At 35.4% G+C, this 23047-nt stretch overlaps 1 protein-coding gene across 14 annotated transcripts in view; it reads right to left on the bottom strand.

Moving 5' to 3' along the window:
• Positions 1 to 23047, bottom strand: part of LOC6052855 (heterogeneous nuclear ribonucleoprotein L) — a 357965-nt gene that overhangs the window by 18421 nt on the left and 316497 nt on the right. For all 14 annotated transcript variants that reach the window (XM_038253811.1, XM_038253810.1, XM_038253809.1 and 11 more), the window contains one exon: positions 18622 to 18714. In XM_038253811.1, the coding sequence (XP_038109739.1) occupies positions 18622 to 18714 (93 nt within the window). The remainder of the gene's footprint in view (positions 1 to 18621; positions 18715 to 23047) is intronic.

Raw genomic sequence — 23047 nt, 5'->3', positions numbered from 1 at the left:
CGGTCGTCGCTCAACTGCCAAGAAGGCAATATTTCACGAATTCATCACGCAAAACGTCACACGAAGACCACGTGACATGCCAAACGCGCGCCATACCCCATCAGCGCATTCACCAGAACCGAATACCACCGCCGCAGTTACTCCAACGAATGTCGGTCAATAAAGTCGTCAATAGTGTGCACATTTGACGCAAACGCCATTTTAAAAAACAAACTGTTTAATTTTGAAAACATCTTCACTATGTACGATGAGATTTTGCCACATACCATACAAATTGCATGTCAGAATTGATCAAATCAATTTTCAAGCGACCAATATGTCACAAGAACACAACATGGACGATTTGGCAACCTTAACCAGATAAAAATGACATTATTACCATGCATCTGTGCACGCGGCGCACGTGGACCCCCCACTTATCAATGACTTTAATTAGCGTGGCATAATTCAAAACGTTTAATCGAGATGTGCGACCAGGCTGACATTCGATGATTTAATTTCACTTCTGACGCAGAAACACACACACAAACCTCGACCGTGTGGTGATGATCGACATCGCAATGGAAAGTTGATTAATTTGGTTTTACTATTTGTAAAACTAAATATATTTTTGTAGATTTATATAGCTTTAATCAGCAATTTAAGGAGAAAAAATATCCTTACGAAATTGTAAAGAATATTTTTTCGATTATTTTTTTTCAACCTGAATCACACTGTGCCAAATTTCAGAAAGCAAAACTAAATTCCGCCATGGTTGGTAGTTCTAACTCTAATACGGTTCACCGCTCTCTAGCCCAGTGGCAAATGACAGCACTGGACGAGAGTGACGGGCAGCATCTTTCAAGTCAGAACCGCGTCGACCACGTGTAGCAGTCGTTTGATCGCACCTTGCAGGTTGAATGTCGAGTGCGAGGAAATTAATTATTGTTTCAGAGTGATGAACATGGTGGTCAAAATCGGTTTAGAAATTTACTTCTTCTAGGTGAGATTAGAGATTTCTTCAGAAGAATGTTTTTCATCGAATATTCTTTGATTGAGTCTATCTATCATTAATGGTCTTTGTTGTTTTGTAAAGTAAAATGCAACTAAAATGATACAGTTGTCAACTGATTGAATCTGTTTAAATTAATTTTTCACATTTTTTTATTTTTAAGATCTTTTTTAATAAACTATTTAAGAAAAATACAACTAACTAAAAATATTGATTTTGTTTAAAAGAATCACATGTATGTAACCTTTTTATAAATTTCAGAAACCTGCTTAAAATATCTTGTAAAAATCTTAGGTTAACGATGCTCATCAACCAAAGCTTTTGCAACCGTGATGTCTCATTCTGAAAATTACAAAATAATATATATGAGCAACTCTCTACGAAATCGGCCGATTTCGACCATTTTTATTTTTTGTATTTTTTTATTTGACTCAAACTTTGTGGAGGCCTTCCCTATGACCAAATAAGCTATTTTGCGTCATTGGTTCACCCATACAAGTCTCCATACAATTTTGGCTGCCGACCATACAAAAATGGTATGTAAATATTCAAACAGCTGTAACTATTGAGTGAATTTACTGATCAATTTGGTGTCTTCGACAAAGTTGTAGGTATTGTTGAAGACTTTTGAGAAAAAAATGGTACACGGAAAAAAAAATTTGCAGATTTTTTATCAATTTTTTTTCACTAAAACTCAATTTCTCAAAATACGTATTTTTTTTATTTTCGAGATTTTTTGATATGTTTTAGGGGACAAAAATCCGCAACTTTTGAGCCATGGAGAAACATGGTCAAAAAATCTGCCGCCGAGTTATGATTTTTTGAAAAAATAGTGATTTTTGGAAAAAAATCGAAGTTTCATGCAAAAACAAGTTTGACATTATTTTTTAATGCAAAATTGAATTTGCAATCGAAAAGTACCTTACAGATTTTTTAATAAAGGGCTCCGTTTTCAAGATATAGCCACCGAAAGTTTGATTTAAGCGAAATATTTGCAGTTTTTCAATTTTTAAAAATAGTGACCATGAGTGACCATTTCTAAAAATATTTTTTTTTTTGAGAAGTTCAGAAAATTTGCTATAAAATTGTCTAAGAGACATTGAAGATTGGACCTCGGGTTGCTGAGATAGGGTATTTTAACCATTAGTGGACCCCCTAGTAGAGCCGAAGCACATTTTTCACAAATTTTCAATATTTTAAGTACTTTTTCATAACCCTTTGTACAAAACAATGAAATCTGAAGTCTTTTGAACTATTTTGACTATTTGTTTCATTAGAATATTTGTTTTTGTGCAGAAAAATAGCCATTTGAAAAAAAAAGTTTTTTTCCTGTTATGGACCCCCTTTTCCTATAGTGGACCCGGGTCCACTATAGGCAAACTGTTATTTTTAAACTAAATTTAACCGATATTTGATGTTTTGATGCATGGTGTAGGTCTAATGATAGATATAATGAATAAAAGATAGATTCTGCTCACTTTTTATCATAAACAAATATGTTTTGTTAACAAATTTGGCTTCAAACAACTATAATACCAAACAGACATTTAAACACATTTATTTCCGAAAAAGATCAGAGAAAACGTTTCAAAAACCACTGTAAACATAAAATAATTAAAACAAAAGTAATTTTGGTGCACATTTGTTCATATTAATTACATAAATGGTTGACCGAAACTAAACAATAGATTTGTTTACAGTTGCTGATAAAACCACGCATGTTTATTTAAAAAAATGTTTTGTTCTTGATTTATTATTATAAAATATCATTTCAAACTGCAATTATGATGCTTCAGTTAAGTATAATTGACTAAAGTTTTGATTAATTATATTTTTTTACGGCTTCAGCCTTTTTTGGTACTTTTAACATGAAACAGCTATATTCATCTTCATAATTGAAAAAATATGCGTTTAGGTTGATAACAACAAGCATTCATTGTATGTTTAAGAGAAACTTTTGGTTAAATACACAGTTTTCTTCATTTTTGAAGGTTTAATTAACAGGGGACCACTTTTGGAAAAGTTTGGATTTTCGTTGTCCTATATTGGACCCCCCTAATTTTTGCTAGAAAATGAGCAGTTCTTCGCTTTATTTTAGTAAAGTTCCTTAAACTTACATTATTTCGACTTGCTGAAGTTAAATAATCAGTCAAACAATGATTGGATAGTTAATTCAATCATAAAATATAAATGCAGTTTTGCTGTGAAAATGCTAGTGGCCATGGCTGATTTCAGATGTCGAACTCAAAACACTTATTTTGGTGAAAAGAACAATTAAATATCAGTCAACATTGGTTTAAATGATGCTAAACATGCCAAATAAACGGAATCTACGGAGGAATTTATCATTCACCTAGCAGCAGTGACACGGAGTTTATTGACAGCTACGAAGAATGGCTAAGAAGTGTGTTCGCAGATGAAAGAAGGAATGTATTCGTCGGTGACTTCAACATTCGATGGAATGAAACAGGGTGTTACAGAGAGCTAAAGAACGTTGCAGATGCTATGGGAATGAGGCAGATTGTTTTGGAACCCACGCGCGTAGGACCGACAAGCAGCAACATCATTGATCTCGTCTTCACCAACATGGAGAATGCAGAAGCACGTGTTGTTGAAGAACTGAAAGTGTCTGACCATGAGACAATCAGTATCGCGATTGGGAATGACACAATCAATCTTCCGGAGCAAGAAGAATCGTATGTAAGCTGGAAGCGGTACTCCAAGGACAAGCTGCAAGAAATTCTTCGAAGAAACAGGAGCAGTAATAGCAGGATAGATGAGACAATTGGAGAAGCATCGCGTAACTTCAGCACAAATCTGGTGTCCGCTGTTGAAAGTTTAGTCGATGTTCGCTGCTGTAGACGCACAGAAACAAGTGACTGGTACACTGATCATCTGAGGGCTATGAAAAATGAACGAGACAACGCGTACCGGCAATATAGGTGTACAAAATCTGTTCCAGCGCTGGAGAGGTACAAGCTGTTGAGGAACGCTTACGTCCGGGGTCTGAAACAGGCGAAAAATCAGTCGGTTGAGGAAGAAATCAGAAGCTGTCATGGAGATTCTAAGAAGCTATGGAGATGTTTGAAATCGCTGATTCAGCCCGGAGGAAAGCAGCATGCAGAAATCGTCTTTGGAACCGGTTGCAGCGATGCAGAAACAGCAAGGCGTCTAAACAACTTCTTTGTGGACAGCGTAGAAGAGATTCATGCGAAGATTCCGCCTCCATCAGTAGTTCCAGTAGCAGTGCAGGAAGAGCCAGAAGAGTCGCTGTACGAATTCCAACAAGTCACCATGGCCAAACTCAAGGATACCGTTCGATCGCTAAAAGACTGTGCTGGCGTCGACAACGTGACAAAGCGTGTGATGTTGGATGCTCTGGATGTCGTAGGAGGAGAGTTGTTGGATATTGTGAACAGGTCTCTGAGCCAAGGTGAATTCCCACAACATTGGAAACAAACTTTGGTAATTCCAATTCCAAAGGTGCCGAAATCAACGCGTCCGGAAGATCACAGACCAATCAACATGTTGCCGCTGTACGAGAAGGTCATAGAAACGATTGTGAAAGAGCAGCTGACGGCGTTTGTGGATCGAGCGGGAGTACTAATTGAGGAGCAATCTGGTTTTCGGAGACATCATTCTTGTGAGTCAGCTCTTAACCTCCTACTTGTGAAGTGGAAGCAGTACGTGGAAGAAGGAAAAATTATCTTGGCTGTATTCGTGGACTTGAAGCGCGCTTTGAGACAATTGACCGATCCAAGTTGAAGGCAGTTTTGCATCGTTGCGGAATACGTGGTACAGCTTTGAGGTGGTTAAGCAGCTATCTAAGCAGCCGAGTACAAGTGACAAGGTACAACAGCGCAACATCGCCCGCTACGGATGTGAATCTTGAGTACCACAGGAAGTGTACTAGGACCGCTGCTGTTTATCCTGTACATGAACGACCTAAAACAAGCGTTACGGCAGGCACAAGTGAACTTGTTCGCCGACGACACAGTTCTGTTCGTAGTGGGAGATAGTTTGGACGAATGTTTTGACGTGATGAATGCTGAACTAGCAGGATTTGTCGATTGGCTGAGGTGGAAGAAACTTCAACTTAACGTCAGCAAAACGAAAAGCATGATTGTGACTACACGGCGGCTCAATGACATTAGCAGATCAGTTATGGTAGATGGCGAGGCAGTTGAACGGGTGGAAGCGATTAAATATCTTGGAGTAATGCTGGACGAAAAACTCAACTTTAACGAACACATTAACTACACGATACGGAAAGCAGCTCGCAAGTATGGAGTTATGTGCAGAATCAGCCGATACCTGACCTCAGAAGCAAAGATACACGTCTACAACTCTTTGATTGCTCCCCATTTTGACTATTGTGCCTCAATTTTGTTTCTTGCAACCCGGACGCAGCTAAAACGAATGCAAGTGCTTCAAAGCCGAGTTATGCGTCTGATACTGAAATGTGACCGTTTGACTTCAAGACAACTTATGCTAGAGTGCCTGCAGTGGATGTCCGTTAGGCAGCGCATCGAATACAACACCTTAGTTTTCGTGTTTAGGATTAGGAAAGGGATGGCCCCAAAATACTTGACGGATACGGTGGTACACGGAAGTGACATTCATCAGTACAACACAAGACAAGCTGACGACCTCAGACTGCTGCAATGCAAGAAGACTTGCACCCAGAACTCCCTACTTTATAAAGGATACAACCTGTTTAATCAACTCCCCGACGAAGCTAAGCTCACCAGCAACATCAACGAGTTCAAGAGGCACTGCAAGACTTTCGTTTTACGAAGACCACTGGAGTAGGTACCCACGATTGTACTGTGAGGAAGAGCATGTTATGACGGCCGGCCATCTTCATTATCGGTACAAATCGCATGGGATTTACCTTGGGCCGCATATGAAAAAGTTTGATCAAAAGTAACGCGAATCTGGGCGCGGTTTTAACCCTATGTGCTCATATGTGTGTGAGATAGCAAATGATCTCAAATCCCTAAATAGGAGAAAAGGAAGCAGCAGCGAGTGACATAAAAGACTCAACAAAGGACTTGTATGAGCGCCTTGAGGTGATGTAATGAGAGAAACGGATGGGCATACACGGAAGTCGAGTAAGATTTAAGGATACTCTCAAGCACTGGAATAGAATTATCGAAAGATATCTGCTCGTAAACCTTCCATACTACAAATAATGTGTATGGGCAAGAGGTGGGCCATCCAAGGAAAAAAAAAAAAAAAAAAAAAAATAAAAGATTTGTAGACAAAAACACGCTTGAAATTGTAATTTTATTGAATTTTTCATCAAAAACCCTTCAGAGGGTCCACTATAGGAAAGGGGTCCACTAATGGATAACGTACCCTAGAGCCGCTTGAAGAAAATGAAACACGAAAATTGAAGTTTTCTTAATCTCACCAAAACAACCCACCATTTTCTAATGACCATATCTCAGCAAATAATGGTCCGATTTTCAATTTTAATACATGAAAAATTCGTGAAATTTTTCGGTCTTTTCGAAAAAAATATTTTGAAAAATTTTAAATCAAGACTAACATTTTAAAAATGCCAAACATTGAATATTACGCCCATTTAAAATGCTAGTCTTAAAACCAAAATTTAAAAATTTCAATATATTTTTTTCGAAAAGATCGGAAAATTTCACGAATTTTTCATGCATTAAAATTGAAAATCAGACCATTATTTGCTGAGATATGGTCATTAGAAAATGGTGGGTTGTTTTGGTGAGATTAGGAAAACTTCAATTTTCGTGTTTCTTTTTATTAAAGCGGCTCTATCTCAGCAACCCGAGGTCCAATCTTCAATGTCTCTTAGACAATTTTATAGCAAATTTTCTGAACTTTTCAAAAAAAATATTTTAAGAAACGTTCACTCATGTTCACTATTTTTAAAAATTGAAAAACTGCAAATTTGATCATTTGATTTTTTTGTACTTCGAATATCCGAAGCAACATTTTTGCGCGAACTTCGGTTAACCGAGTCTGGACTGTAACTTCAAAAACCATAAAAAGTTTTTCAAATATCAGCTGAATTGTATTTAACCAGACTTTCAAAGAACTGTTTGTTTCAAAAAAGATGTTTCTGGAGATAGTCGAGGTTTCGGATTATCAAGTCTGGACTGTATAACCAAGTTCAGATTTTCTAAAACATGTTAAAACCAATAAAATGGCAATAAAAAAAAACAATTGTTTTATTTTTCACAGACTCTTCAAAACGTTTTACGATACACAGAAATCACAAAGGTTAAATGAAAGTACAATTTTAAGCATAATGTTATTGCTAGTACACTCTCTTGTATTCCCTATCAATGAACGAGAAAGGTATTTATCTTATGCAAGTATCCAGAAAAAAAAAATATCATAAAACTTTTTTCCCCAGCTTCTCCCTCCAGCGAGGAATTCAATTTACTTCGCACCACAAAGCAGGCGCTGAACGTAACCCACGAACCCGGTCCCGAGGGGAAATTGAACGAAGATTTTCGCTCGCCCCCGCAAATAATCCACGGTTAAACGTGCATAGCTCAAACCTCGAGCAAAGAAAAACACACAGAAAAGGTTAAATTTTGGTCCAGCCAAAAATTCCATCACGTGTCAGTCCCTTCGAGCAGCATCACATTATGCGAACAAACTGAACCGTAATGAACCCTTGGCCATAAACCTAACCTCCGTCCTGTTTGCTGTTGAGGCGGAGTGGGGGAGGGCCGGAATGACCAGGATCCGTTGGTCAACCGGGTGATGGTTTCGTTTAAATCAATGGCTCGTCCCTTGGAAAAGGAAGGAAGGGAGGAAGGGGGTGTACCATTTTCATAAACCACATCAGAAGGGTCGGGTTAAGCTTGTTTTGATCGATACATTGTTGTTAGGACGCAATCGATTGGAACGATGATGGAGGAGTGAAAGCGCTTTTTATTTGCATACTTTGGGGCGTTTAGATCAACTTTATCTAAACGGACTAAACAAGAAGCTTGACCAACAGAGACAAACAACAACAAAAAGTAGAGTTGAGAGCATATCTCCCTCAACTGTAATATTAGAGTGTAAATATTTGAAAGCAATTTCCGCCAACGCACATTAACCTGGGCAACCTAAAATGTAAACCAATTGTAATAAAGTGAGTGATTTTATGATCCGCAACTGCTCGTTTTCGCCTTGGCCATCTATTTATGCGAATCGTTTAAGGATTACGGACAACTCCACAGAAGAAGCTACCGATAATGGTGACAGTCAGTGGTGATGGCGGTCAGTCTGGTTGCTCTACACTGCCGTGTGGAGTGATTGTTATTGATGCGAATATGTGTTACATTTTTTCTCCGCAAAAGATTGCACTCCCTCTGTTCAGGACGTGATAAGCGGATTTGTGGCGATGCTCTTTTTCTTCTGTCATTGGTGTACGCATTTCCATTATTGAGGTTAGGATGTGGGACTGGCGGCTTGAGACAAATGGGGCACATGGAAATGGTTTGTAGAGTGTGTTCGTATTTTTTTCGCTACTGAGGGTGACTGGGGAAACATGAAAACCAACAAAGCAGCAAATTTTATGGGTACTTCAAGAGGAAACATGCAAACGTGTGTGGCGTTAAATTTAATGTGGTATTGTGTTTAAAAGCATGGTTAACCTTTGCTGATACGTGGTGAAAAAGAATATAACCTCATTCAGAAGGATTCAGTCTTTTAAACCCTTTACTAGGTTGGCACAAGATTACTATCTGTTTCTGAAGTTTCTGAAATGGAATTTTTTTTACTTGAGAGCGAGTTTTTTACCAGTGTTTAGCAGGTGGTATCAAAGTGCTCCGATTTGGATGAAACTTTCAGTGTTTGTTTTTCTATACAAATACGAGCCCTCCCTAGTAACATTTTTAAACTTACAGGTTTTATCATGGTTCTGAAAACCCTGATACGGCCTAAATAGGCTATTATAGCCTACTTAAAACCTAAAATGTTGCTTGGGCTCTACGACAAAGGGAAATGGGATAAAACAGGCATTGAAGTTTGAGGTAAAAAAAAACAAGAAAAATCTTAAAATTGCTCCCATTTGCGTAAAACTTGATCAATTCTGATTCTCTTCGTTGCATTCGAAAGGTCTTTTGACGCACTTTCAAACTTGCTATATACATCCGAGATTGGTTTGACTTTTTCTCAAAGGAAAAGTAAATAAGTAAATCTTTCCCTGTTCCTGTGGGGAACATCCGTGAAGAGTATCGGGGCCGGCATTTACAAAGCGGATTCAGTGACAGTTTATTAATCAACTCAATGTAAACATGTTAAGGGCTAAGAGGAAGAGATGCCGACTCGCTAACTGTTTTGAAACCAGCTCAGGAACCAGCGAAATTTGACAGATGCTCAGTCGACACCGTAGACAAAAAACTACAACAGGGCATCATCCATCGCGTTTGGCAGTGTTGTCAGAATGGGTAGAATTTTATGTTTCAAATAATTAAATGAAAGTTTTATTTCAAGTAATGTTTTATTTCATGTTTAATCAGTAGCAAAAACCGTTTAAAATAAAAAAAGTGATAACAACAAAATCAGTCAACTCAAACGAAGATCAAACATACATACTCCTGCTGTCAAACTTCATTTGTCTCGATTTTCGTGGATGATATGTCTTCAATCGTAGGCGGATGAATCTTCCCACCAGGGTTTTTTTGAATTTACCGCAGTGGAAGATGTTCGGAAGTACCTCTGCTTCACGTTCGATTTTATTCTGGATATCAGATTCATTACCGAAAGGCAATTGCAATTTTCATGTCCAGTATCAAAAACCATGAATTTTGATACCCATATTGCCATAACTCGTCCACACAAAGAAAAACTACTGTTGGGCCAAAAGCTTCGTGGGTTGAGATAAAACTACGTATTGGAGAATTTCAGTAGAAAGTATAAAATGTTTGGATCAAAGTACACCTACTTTTAATGCCACAGTACTTTTCGTTGGAAAACTACTGTTACAGTAAAAGTATCGACTTTTGAGTAAAAGTAAACCTTTTTATGAAGAGTAATGAACATTTGGTACTAAAGTTAAATAAAGAAAAAGCTTGGGGTTTTTCAGTTTTAAATTATTATTATTTTAAGCAATCAGCTCATGGTCGGATGCACCCGAGTATGCACCAGCTCGTCTAGGATATGCTAGCAGTCTCCTTTTTCGGGATTATCTTCTTGGCCCTCAGCTGCCGGAAGCTGTAATAGTTTAACTCCTGATCGACGACCGGTTTGATCACTTCCAACTTGGAAGTTCCAAAGCGCATCCTCCTTTGGAAATGCCGCGCGTGTTTCCACGCAGTCTTCCTGTGCGACCATCGCTAGAAAAAAACAAAATCAAAAAGCAAAATCTTCAGCAAAATGTCTTCTGTATTCAGAACCCGGAACGGTTTTCGTCACCCACGCACTTACCATTCTGGAAACTGGCGAAGATCCGATGATTTTTGGCTGGCGCTCTCGCCGGAACTGCTTCCTCAGCTGACCAGCCCTTGTGTCCTCCCACACCCAACAACCATACACTTCATGTTAAAAATACAAAAAAACTGAAAATCAAAACCACACACTCCAATCAAAACAAACGCGTGCGCTACAAGCAGTAGGATGCAACAGAATGACACTTTCTGGCAACTCGGTATCCCTCTTCGCACTACCCCGTCGAAATGTTTGATAGGGCACAATGTTGTCAAAAAAAGAGGTGGAAAAGAAAAACAAGAAGCTCATTGGCACCTCTTCCTCTTAGGTTAAGGGTAATGTTAACACTCCATAGGTTGTCTCCCTAAGGTGGTCCAGTTTGTGGCGATACACTTCCTTCCCTTTACTAAGCAATCAAATCCAGAAGGGAAAAGATCACCAGTTGTGTTGGTCCGAGCCGGGATTTGAACCCCGATCTACCGCTTACGAGGCGGAAGCGTTACCACTGGGCTACGTGGCTCGGTCACTTTTTCTCATAGCTTATGCAAATTACTGTTAAAAAATTAATATTTTTAAAATCCCAATATCTTTTTGCAACAGCCTCCAACACCCATACATCCATATGTCAAAAGTTAGGTAATTCCATGGACTTCCATGGAATACAAGCCTACGGAATTAACTTTTTGGCCAATCGAATGCAACTAAGAGAATTGGAATTCAATGCCCCTTTTTCCCCACTTCCTTTTGTCGTAGAAGGCTCATATTCATCTCATGTATAGACAAACCCACGCTGAAAGTTTCATCCAAACCGGAGCACCTCGACCTATAGAACAAACCAAGCAAAATCTACAAATACTGCCTTTTAAGGTGCAACTGAACGATTCCTAACCACTGACACTGAAAAAAAATCAGATCTCAAGTTTAACTTTCATATTTTGGAAGCGAAAAGTATCACAAAATGCTTTAAACATTATTGCAATAATGTTTCTATCAAAAAGTTGCAAAATATTTAAGAATATATGGAAATAATTATTTTCCTAAAATGTTATGATTTTTTCCGAACTGGTCTCATATTCAAAATTAGTTAAATGTCCAAAATATCCTATTTAATTAAAAATAAAACATTAAAAAAAAGTTATACAATTTATTGTATCAATTGTACATGTTTTTTTTAAATAAAAAAAATTCAGTTATTATTTTTTTATCACTTGATATTTTGAAAAATCAAAAGGGGGACAATATGTTTTGCATTTGTGCTATTTTGCGTATTTTCTAGTCATTTTATTATTTTATTTTATTGAGTGTGTTTTTTTTACATTTTTTTGCTCAAAACTCAAATTATTAGTTTTTAGGTCGTAACAAAGTGAGTCAATACATAATCTGGGATAAAACCAAATTTATTGCATGCTTATTTTGACATAAAATTAAGAGGATATAAGTTAGAAACACGGCAAAAATCCCTTAAAACAAGTGAAATCATCAAACCTAAGATGTTCTAAAAATAAAAGAGTTCTTCCTTCCGATGCTTTTTGATGGTTTAATCGGTAAAAATAAACGAAGCCCATCTAGAGGTGTGGTTGGATTATATAGTGTTTAATATTTGTTTTGCAATAAAAAATAGCACTATTTTTTAATATTACGTGTTAACTCACCCTCCTCGAAAATTTCTCATATAAATTCAGAGGCATAAATAATATTGCTTTAATGTTAAAAAAATCATTTGCAAAAATATGTTTTTGTTAAACACGCTATTTTTCAACTGCACTACTGAAATTTGTTTATAAAAAAACAATCAAAAAGGTGTAGTTCCTGATGCTGCTATTTGTTTTACTAATTCATTTTGGGGAAGATTTGTAATATTTCTTTAAAAAAATCAACCTTTCAAATGTGTTTTTTTCGTTTTTACTCGCACAGTGTTGATTCTAACATTGTTAATCCATATTTTTCAAAAGTGACGCATTTAAAATTTATTTTTCGAAATATGAAATGGTCGACTTGGTTGGTTTCTATTATTATTTGATGAGAAATAGATGATTAAATTTTCTATTAGTTGATACCAAAATCAAACAATAAACTTTTTGCAATTCCGTCGTGAAACTACTTACTTTTCCTGTCATTCTTGAACGACGAAATAGCCTACTTTTCTGTACCAAAAATAAAAGAATCGAATAGCAACACTTTTCAAAATAAATGCTGAAAAGTTCTACTTTTCAGCTTTCAAATGGGTGCTGAAAAGTTGAACTTTTCAGCACTTGTTTCGAAAAGTAACACTTTTCATTTTTTTTTTTGCTTTAATCGATTTATTGACAAAATACATGAAAATTTGACAAAAAATTTCACTCAGTGAGTGTTTTTTGAAATTGCAAAAAATGTTGAATGAAACTCGTTGCAAAACTTGATTTTTTCAGCACTCTTCGTATTTATCCAACTCGGCGAACCTCGTTGGATAAATGTACGACTCGTGCTGAAAAAATCCTCTTTTTGCAACTTGTTGCATAAACTACTATTTCAAAACCGTTTGAAAATATTCAAACAGTATAGTTTTATTTTTCTGAAAAACAGCTATAAAAATCACTTCGGTTAATCGAATCATCAAAAAAAAAATTACTCTACATTTTTCTCGTGAGATTTCTCGTAAAGTTCGCCTAGAATCCCTGAATCATATTTCTCCTGTCTATAGAATAGTAGTTTATGCAACAAGTTGCAAAAAGAGGATTTTTTCAGCACGAGTCGTACATTTATCCAACGAGGTTCACCGAGTTGGATAAATACGAAGAGTGCTGAAAAAATCAAGTTTTGCAACGAGTTCCATACAACATTTTTTGTAATTTCAAAAAACACCCATTGAGTGAAATTTTCAGTCGAATTTTCATGTATTTTGTCAATTAATCGTTTAAATCAAAAAAATGTTGAAAAGTGTTACTTTTCAGCATTTATTTTGAAAAGTGTTGCAATTCGATTATGTTATTTTTGGTATAGAAAAGTAGGCTATTTCGTCGTTCAAGAATGACAGGAAAAGTAAGTAGTTTCACGACGGAATTGCAAAAAATATATTAAAAAGTATTGTACGAGCAATTCCAGCTCAAATCAGGAATTTTTCTGGTACTTTTGTACCCGACCCTCTCCGATTTCAATGAAACTTTGTAGACATGTTATCCTAGGCCTATATTAGCCATTATTGTGGGCTTACAGATATAAGCTTAATTACAATGCTTATAACTGAAAATAGATTTTTTTGTGTGGTAGAAACCAGGATTGTAAATTTGATTACGTAAATATAAAAACGACATTAATCAAAAAGCTGTCAAGGGCAAACTTATGGGAAATTGGAAGAGCTTTCCGGTAAAAATATTTACGAGACTGAAAAACCAAGTCTGTCATATATAAATTGCCAAAAACCACCAAAAAACCCGTTTTTCAACATTTTCATGTTTAAAACCGCTGTAGTTCCCAAGGATTGGACTAGGACAATGGTCAATATGGAGACTTTTATGTAAAATTGTCTGGAGAATCGATTCGCACTACCGGTTTTCCAAAATTTTGACGTTTAGACAACTTTTCAAAAAAACAGTTTTAGTAAATGATTTTTGTATTTTTTTAGGAGAGACATACCATCCTGCATTTTTCGTCAGTCTTTTGGTTATATTTTAGGCTATTTTCTCAAAAATTTTGAACGAAAAAAAATCGTGACATCATCTTTAAATTTATGTTTTAGACTTAAAAATCAAAAAATCTCATAGATGTGGCGTGTATTTTTGTTTCAGTGTATTTTTTTCAGAAAGCCCGTCCAATTTCCTACAAGTTTGTCTTAGACCACTTTTTGATATGACGCAACGGCTTCGAGATACAGTAATTTTTAAATTACAAATTACAAAAATATTTAAATACCTTACGCCCTTCTCAAATGTTATTTTCGAGTACTACTGGCTCCATATACACAAAAATGGCTTATATAGGCTTAGGATAACATGTCTACAAAGTTTCATTGAAATCGGAGAGGGTCGGGTACAAAAGTAGCAGAAAAATTCCTGATTTGAGCTGGAATTGCTCGTACATAAACTCAAAAATTATTCTAAAGCACCAAGCTTTTCCATAAATTTATTCTGAGAGACCCAGCGCCTCCACTTAATCTCTCTAAGAAGATTTGTTTGTACTTTTAGCCAAATGCACGTAACATCAACCAGCACTGGATTTTGAGCACCTTTAATAATTTGATGAGTTGAAAAATAATTGAAATCTTATTGAAATTTTAAAATAATGTTTATATTAATTTTTAATTTTTAATGAAAATGATATTTTTGGGATTTCTGCGTGAACTTAGAGTTCAAGGGGTTTCCAGCATCGTGTCAGACTGGTCACTAATCCGGAATTACTTGGAATTTGAGCAAGTAATTCAATAATTCCGGATTTATTGAGTAATTCCAGAGTAATCCTGGTAATTCTAGATTTTTTTTTGTGAAAACATTCTTCGGAAAATAATAAAATAATAGAAAACAACTGTTGAAAAGATAATTTCGATAAACCTTTTATGATTCTATTAAATGCCTATAAATTTTCATGTAAGAAACCAGCTAGTACGGGATCATTCGGATTTTAAGTAAGTAATTCAGTAATTCCAGAATTACTTCGCAATTCTGCAGTAATTCCTGTAATTCTGGAATTACCTAGTAATTCCGTAGTAATTCGTGTAATTCCATAGTTACTCAGTAATTCGTGCATTTCCCATCAATTCAACACAGAAAAAAAGTTGAATTTTGGAATGTTGAAAATTTGGTTGGTTGAATATTACCTCTTTTTTGAGTAATAATACATTGAAATGTGTAAAAATGTGAACCTGATGAATATTCATCAAAAACTGATGAAAATTCATCATTTTCTGAGGTAAAATTAATCATTTTTTTTATGACACAAGATTTGTCACCATTTCCTGTTGAATATTACCATATTTTTTTCTGTGAAGTAACTACTAGTAATTCTTTAAAGGTAAATTGGCAGAATGCTTTTCCTTGATGCCTTTTATGGTTGTAAGAAGTACAGAGCGGATTGGGAATGTCCGCTAATTCGGATGTTCTCTAATGCAAATGTATTCGGATGAAAAAACACTCAAACGTCAAAATCAGTTGTCAAACTGATGTTGTTATTAACCCCATTATTCGATGATTTCCAAGTCCAATTTTTCCCGGGTTTTGAGTTTCCCGGAAAACGGAGAAAAATATTTTTTATTCCCGGGAATTTTTTGAAAACGTCGTAAAATCTATGTTATCTTTATATTTGTTATGTTTTTCATGCCTCAAAATCATACTATTAGCTCAATATTATTAATACCAATCTTAACAAGGATAGCACTTTTAGATAGTTTTAAAGCCAAAATCGCCAAAATCAGTTGTCACACTGATGTTGATGGTTACCCAATTTTTCGATGATTTCGAAGCAGGACGTCTAATTTTGCCAGGTTTTGAGTTTCCGGGAAAACGGGGAATATATTTATATATTCCCGGGAAGTTTTTGAAAAAGTCATAATATCTATGTTTTCTTTTTATTTGCTATGTTTTTCAAGCTTCAAATTTATAGAATTAGCTCAATACTGTTGATATCAATCCAAACAAGGATAGCAGTTTTTTGATAACTTAAACAAATTTTTGTTCTTCTTTGTTGTGCTTTGAATTTTATATGCACAACATTTCTAATTCAAATTAAATAAGTATCTTATAATTTTTTTATTTATTTATATATGACATGAATAAAACAGCTTAAAAAAATTGTTTAAGATGGCTAAAACAAAAATGACTACAAATAAAATGATACCAATAAATGTAAAATTTTAGAAAAGTTTAAACTTATAAATTGTAATACTTATGTAATTCCCAGATCAAATAATGTTTTTTGTTTGATTCCGAGAATTCTCCGTACAACATATAAAAATCCCGGGAATTTTTTCCCGGGTTGGGCGCACTATTGCCAAGCACATGGTTTTGTGCGTTTGACAGCTGTCATTCGAACCAATTCCAAAGATTTTTCTCAATATGCTGGAAGCTAGGCAGTAATTCCAAGTTATTGTTATAAATTTGAGCAATTCTGCGTGGTTTCTGGAAATCCGAAGTAATTCTCGGAAATCATAGTAATTCGTGATATATTGTCAGTAATCCTGGTAATTCCATTTAGACTGGTCAGTAATCCTTGATGCTGGAAACCCCTTGTTAGAGTTCAGCGGCCTAGAATATCCAATAACTGTCTGGACCCATATGATCTATAGGTTTAGAGAGTATGGTGGACTACTTTTTGATATGTTGAGATATGCTGGGTCAATTCATAAAACCATAATACAACTAAACATTCAGTCTCTTTCAGCTTAAAGTTGAAGAAATTTGATTTATAACTTGTAACAAATGTTTATTCGTCTGATCTAACGATGAAAAATGAAGATAAAAAAAACACATAAGACAAAATAAAACAAACATATTCGGCCCAACTAGATCACATTTCAACCGGGACCGTGGTGTAGGGGTGAGCGTGATTGCCTCTCGCCCAATCGGCCTGGGTTCGATCCCAGAAGGTCCCAGTGGCAAATTTTGAGACGAAATTTGTCTGATCACGCCTTCCGTCGGACAGGGAAGTAAATATTGGCCCCGGAATCGCCTAAAAAGGTTAGGTCGTTAGCTCAGTTCAGGTGTAGGTGTCGTCTCCCTGGGCCCTGTCTCGATGGAATCGCTGGTAGGCAGTCCAAAGGTCGTCAGTTCGAATGCCAGGATGGATGGAAGCTAAGGTGTAAAAAAGGGGTTTGCAACTGCCTCAACAATCAAGCCTTCGGACACCTAATTTCGAGTAGGAATCTCGCAATCGAGAACGTCAAGGCAATGCTGTATAGCGAATAATTTGTTTTGAGATCACATTTCAAACTGAACTTCTGCCTGAAAGTGGGTTCATTTTAAACTCATCACGTTCGAGCGAGCGCAACACCGCCAGGAATGCCCTCTCCGCTAGTAGCCAGTCAGTGACTTGAGAGTCTGGTGACACTCGCAGCTGCGTTGGGATCGCTGTCTAGAATTCCTTTTAACCCGCTAAACGTTCCGTTGGACGACGCCAAAGAATGTCCGCGTCCACTCGGCAATGCAATGCACCCGTTCACTAAACTCTGCGGTGGCTCAGGCGAAAATTACAGCAGCAATGGCGCAGTGTTGCCAGTCGTTGCTTCGTAGGAGGAGGAAAAAACAAACACCAAGAGGGCAGAGATAAATCATGGTGGGAAATGAGGCATGTGGAAAGTAGATAAGCTCTGATGGTGTGAAAAATTTATTCCCCCCCCCCCCTCCGTGCCATCTTGGCTTGCCACCCTCCCTCCTCGAAAATGGTTCAAGATGGTCGGTTGGATCTTACGGGCGATAGATGATGTGGCGTGCGGTGCAATTTCGCAACTCTGACACACAATGCAATTTCGTTTGGCCGGGACGACGACGACGACGACGATCCATTGTTCAAAGGACCTCTCATCGTCGTCGTTTGGTTGGTCAGGATATGGCTATTTTCCAACCCATAAATTGCATTCTTTGCTGGTCCGGAGATGGCGGTGGAAATGGTGACCACCACCACCTTGCCTTTGAAGAAACGGACAGGAAAGAATCAACTGAGGGTTTTAAAAATGAAATCGGATAAATTGAATCGCGGCGAAGGAAAGTGCTAAATGGATTTTCACTGTTTTTCTGGTGCCTATCGTGCCAATTCTGAACTCAATTTGCGGTAAGCTGGTCAATTTAGAATAAATTGAGTTTTTGATGTTTGGAATCTGAAACTAGGACAGGTTGGATGAAGCTGATTTTAGTTAACTTCTGAACGCTTTCAATCATCACAAAAAAAATCTGTTATTATTTAATATTGCGAAATATTTGAAAAATCAAGTATCATCTTAAAGACGAGAAACCTGACAACACAACACAATCCAACATAAATTACGACCCCCTCTTCAAAATAAGAGGGAAGCACGCCAACTGACAGCGACAATAAAAATTGCACTAATTAGCCTTCGCAAGTGCCTTCTTGTCCCCGGGATGGTGTGTGTGGTTGATGTGGTGGTCATTCTGGCAGGCCGATATTTTCGTCAACCGTAATTAATTTTTATATAAAAACAAGGGGTAATGTTTCGAGCAATTTTCCCCCCCTTTTCTTTTTTATATTTTATCTTTCTTTTTTTTTTTTTTTTTGATAAATCCCTTCCTCATGGTACTTACCCTGACAACGTTTCCGTACAGACAGAACAGATTGAACAGCTTATCGGTGTTGGCTGTGCTGCTGTCGAGGCCGTAGACCATCATCACGGCGCCCTGAAAGAGAAAAAAAACAGAAGGTCTATTAGTGAGGAGGAAAAACCACAAAATTCACGTGTAAAAATAAATTTCACACTTTTGAGCGACCCATTTAACGACGGTGATTCAATTAAAAGATAAACGAACAAATCGCGGAAAAAAATATCGAGGAAGCAGGTGCCATAAAATCTGCAAAAACCGCAAAAATAAATAAAATATTTGTCAGGTGTCCTGCAACCGATTTCATCGATGAACGGCGGAAACAATCCGTTTTCGCTAGCGGGAAGGGAAATGAGTTTGGAGAGTTGGTCGAAAGCAACGACAAAACCATTAAATTCGAATCTTCATCGTCATCGTTCCGAGAGTGGACAGAACAGAAACAAATCAAAAGCCATAATGCCACATGCAACAGAGGGCAAACAGTTTGAAAATATAATCACAATAAATAACTCGGAGCATGCTCAAGTGACTTCTTTCTTGATTGGGAAGGTTGGACGTGGCGGAAAACTGTCGTGAGGAGAATGCATTTGGCTGCTCTTGATGCTTTTCAATCGAAATATTCTAAATATGCAGACTTGAGAACGACTTTCAAGTTGGGCAAATGAGCGGTGAACCCGTTGAGAGAAGTGAAGTACTTCTGCGATTTTTGCTGTCTTTTTTATGGTGATTTTTTGGTTGTTTACATTTGAAGTTGATCGGTGTTTGATTTCGAGTCGCATTTTTAAAGACTTTGATCTTTATTTGATTGATAGTATTTATTTGAATCAAAGATAATTCACATCCTCCTTTTAATATATTTTATTTATATTTAATTATATTTTGAATCAATCTTAATTAAAAAATATTATGAAATAAAAATATTCTTTTCTAAAATTCCGCACAGATTTTAAAGTCATGCTAACAAAGTATTACAAGTTAAGTTTTATTTGAACAAACTTTTAGCTTTAAATGAAATCTTTGATGCTTTTTTAAAAATAATGAAAAATCTGTTAATATTAACCTAAAAGGGATTTAAATTTATTTCCAACAAATAAAAGCAGGAAATATGAGAAAATGCTTAAGATATGGTTATAGTTACACAGTCTACATATTCGGAGCACCCAAAAATTTGGATCACTTTGGCGGCATTTCGTCAATATATTACAAAAGGAAACATTTCTTTTAACCTAGCTATTTTCAGAGACTTTGTAGGCCAGGAGTGCTCAACCTTTGGGCCCTACGTGCCAGGTATAATTATTGAGAAACAGTGGCTGGCTGGAAAAAAATATTAGATTAGACATTAAGGTACACAAAAATATAAAAATTCAAATTTTGATATGGCGCGATTGCATTTGATATGTAAACGAAAAAAAAACTAAGTTACGGTTATAAACATTGTTTAACGAAAAAACACCTCTTTTGCTGCTACTAAATTTGTTAAATTTCTACACTTTAAGAATATTTTAAAATAACTTCAAAACCATGAAAAAATAGCTTAGAAAAATATATTTCTGAAGAGTTTTCAATTGCAACATACAGTATGTAAAAAAAGTATTTACACCCCTTGGGCACTATGCACATTTTGTGATGAAACATGTAAAAAATTTAAAGTTTGACAGGAACCTAGGACTACGTTTTGTTCAGAAACTCATGCCAAACATTTTGCTTCAAAAAGCTCATGAAAAGATGATTTCTATAAAAAGTTATATAACAAATACTATTACGAAAATAAAAAAGGTGCAAAAAAAGTTTGTACACCTTTCGAAAAATTTACATAAATAATGTTATTTGTTGACAAATCACCATAAATCCAGTCTCCCAACTCCAAATAGGCATCCTTGACTGATTAAAAAAATAATTTGGATTGAATATAAAGTTTACTAACTACTTAGTATAAAAGTTTATATAACTCTGGAAATTCTATAGAAAACTTATCTTAACTTAATTTTGAAATCTTCTAATTCAACTAAATGTCAATATATTACCATAGAATTGCAAAATAAACATTTGGGAGTGGGTATAACACCGTTTTGGGGTCTTTGTATCGCTAGAATAGATTTTTCGTTGGAATTTCGTAACAACCCGGAATTACGTCGTCGGAAAATCAGCCGGCATCGAACCGGTCCACAATTCACAAGTCAACCTATGTGGAATCGGAAAGGGCATAAAATTTCCGATCTTTTGATACCCAAACATCTAGGTTTTCTTTAAAACCTACGTTTTTAAATACCTGGGCAAATAGTAAGTTTGATCCACGAGAACAAAAATTACGAAATTCCATACATTTTTGACAGGTTGCTCAAACGAAACCATAACAACGTTTTTGCTTAGGTATTTAAAAACGTGGGTTTTATAGAAAACCTGGATGTATGGGTATCAAAAGATCGGAAATTTTATGCCCTTTCTGATGCCACATAGGTTGACTTGTGAATTGTGGACCGAGATGTTTTCGTACGAAAATTCCAACGAAAAATCTATTCTATCGATACAAATACCCCAAAACGGTGTTATACTCACTCCAAAATGTTTATTTAGCAATTCTATGGTAATATATTGACATTTAGTTGAATTAGAAGATTTCAAAATTAAGTTAAGATAAGTTTTATATAGAATTTCAGAGTTATATAAACTTTTATACTAAGTAGTTAGTAAACTTTATATTCAATCCAAATTATTTTTAATCAGTCAAAGATGCCTATTTGGAGTTGGGAGACTGGATTTATGGTGATTTGTCAACAAATAACATTATTTATGTAAATTTTTCGAAAGGTGTACAAACTTTTTTTGCACCTTTTTTATTTTCGTAATAGTATTTGTTATATAACTTTTTATAGAAATCATCTTTTCATGAGCTTTTTGTAGCAAAATGTCTGGCATGAGTTTCTGAACAAAACGTAGTACTAGGTTTCTGTCAACATTAAATTGTTTAGATGTTTCATCACAATATGTTCATAGTGCCCAAGGGGTGTAAATACTTTTTTTACATACTGTATTTGCAAAGGATTCTTTTTCTACATTACAAATTGGCTTTATATTAAAAAATGCTTTTTGAGTAATATTTGAGCTCGGAAAATTGAAAAAAAAAAACATATTTTTAGCAGCCTTGCTTCCGATTCTATAAAAAAAATTCGTTATATTAAAATTACTTAAATAAATTTCACTTTTAAGTGTACGCAGTAAAAAAATTATCCAATTGTACATTTATAGCCAACAATTACAGTTTTTCATGTGTTTTACTTTTCTTTACGGAATGGAAAACTTTGTTTCCGATATATTTCGATCAAATATTTACTATTTTTTCATTTTTTTCATGAGATAACCTGTTAAATCGATTGTAAACTATCAAGAATATATTGTATAAAGTTTTGTTATGGTTTAATCAATTGAAGCATTTGTAATCTGCTTTTTTTAATTTATTGACCACTAATCAGAAAAAAAGGAAAAACTTCAGGAAAAAATATTCTCATAAATTCATTGATATTTTTTGAATTTTTGATAGTAGCATGATACATTTTGAAAACTTGACTGATTTTTTTTATAAAACATTTCACTAATATTTGAGCAAATTAACCATATTACAAACTTTTAAATAAAAATACCAAAAAAAAGCTTCTTATTAGTAATTATTAGTGATAAGTTATTACCCATGATTAGGGCTAGTGATTTGTCACGGCACAAAAATCAAAATTGCGCGGCATGTCAATTACCAACTACTCTGAAAACTGCTCAAAAATGAATCAGAAAATGTGTTCTTTTAGCATAATTATGAACAGAAAAGTGCCAAAAAAGCTTGCAGTAGTTCAAGATGCAAAATAAACCCACTGACACCGAATACTTTTAAAAAAATCAGTTCTATTAGATTAATTTAAGCAAATTTAAAAAAAAAACCGGCGGTGTCATTCAGCATTCAGCTATTTTAATATTATTGAGATTTTAGAAATTGGATTTTTGGAACGAAGCACATCTTAATCGTCATATACATAAAAAGTAGAATCAGTGAAAATCAGTGAAAAAGGTGTAATGAAATCTTTTTTGTTCCTAAATTTCAGCAATATGAAAATATGAGTATTTAAACAAGGTTTTGGCAAAGCTTCATAAATAGCTGTTTTTACTTTTAGTGATAATTCCACAAAATAATAATACATTGCAAAATGCTTTTTTAAGTTTTATTCCAAAAAACATAATTCATAAACAAAATCTTTAAAAAATATATTGATTTCACATTAAATGCAACTTGTTCCTCGTTATTTGAATCAATTTTAGTTGAATAATATTCATTAACAACCGTTTTGTAATTTGTATAATCAACATTCTGTATTTCGTAGAATATTCTTATAAACATTATCTTCAACAAATAACTCTAAATCTGACA

The sequence above is a fragment of the Culex quinquefasciatus genome, chromosome 2 (genome assembly GCF_015732765.1).
Source record: "Culex quinquefasciatus strain JHB chromosome 2, VPISU_Cqui_1.0_pri_paternal, whole genome shotgun sequence".
NCBI classification, from domain to species: domain Eukaryota; kingdom Metazoa; phylum Arthropoda; class Insecta; order Diptera; family Culicidae; genus Culex; species Culex quinquefasciatus.
Note: the sequence above shows the minus strand (reverse complement) of the source record. Positions and strands in the feature narration are given on the sequence as shown.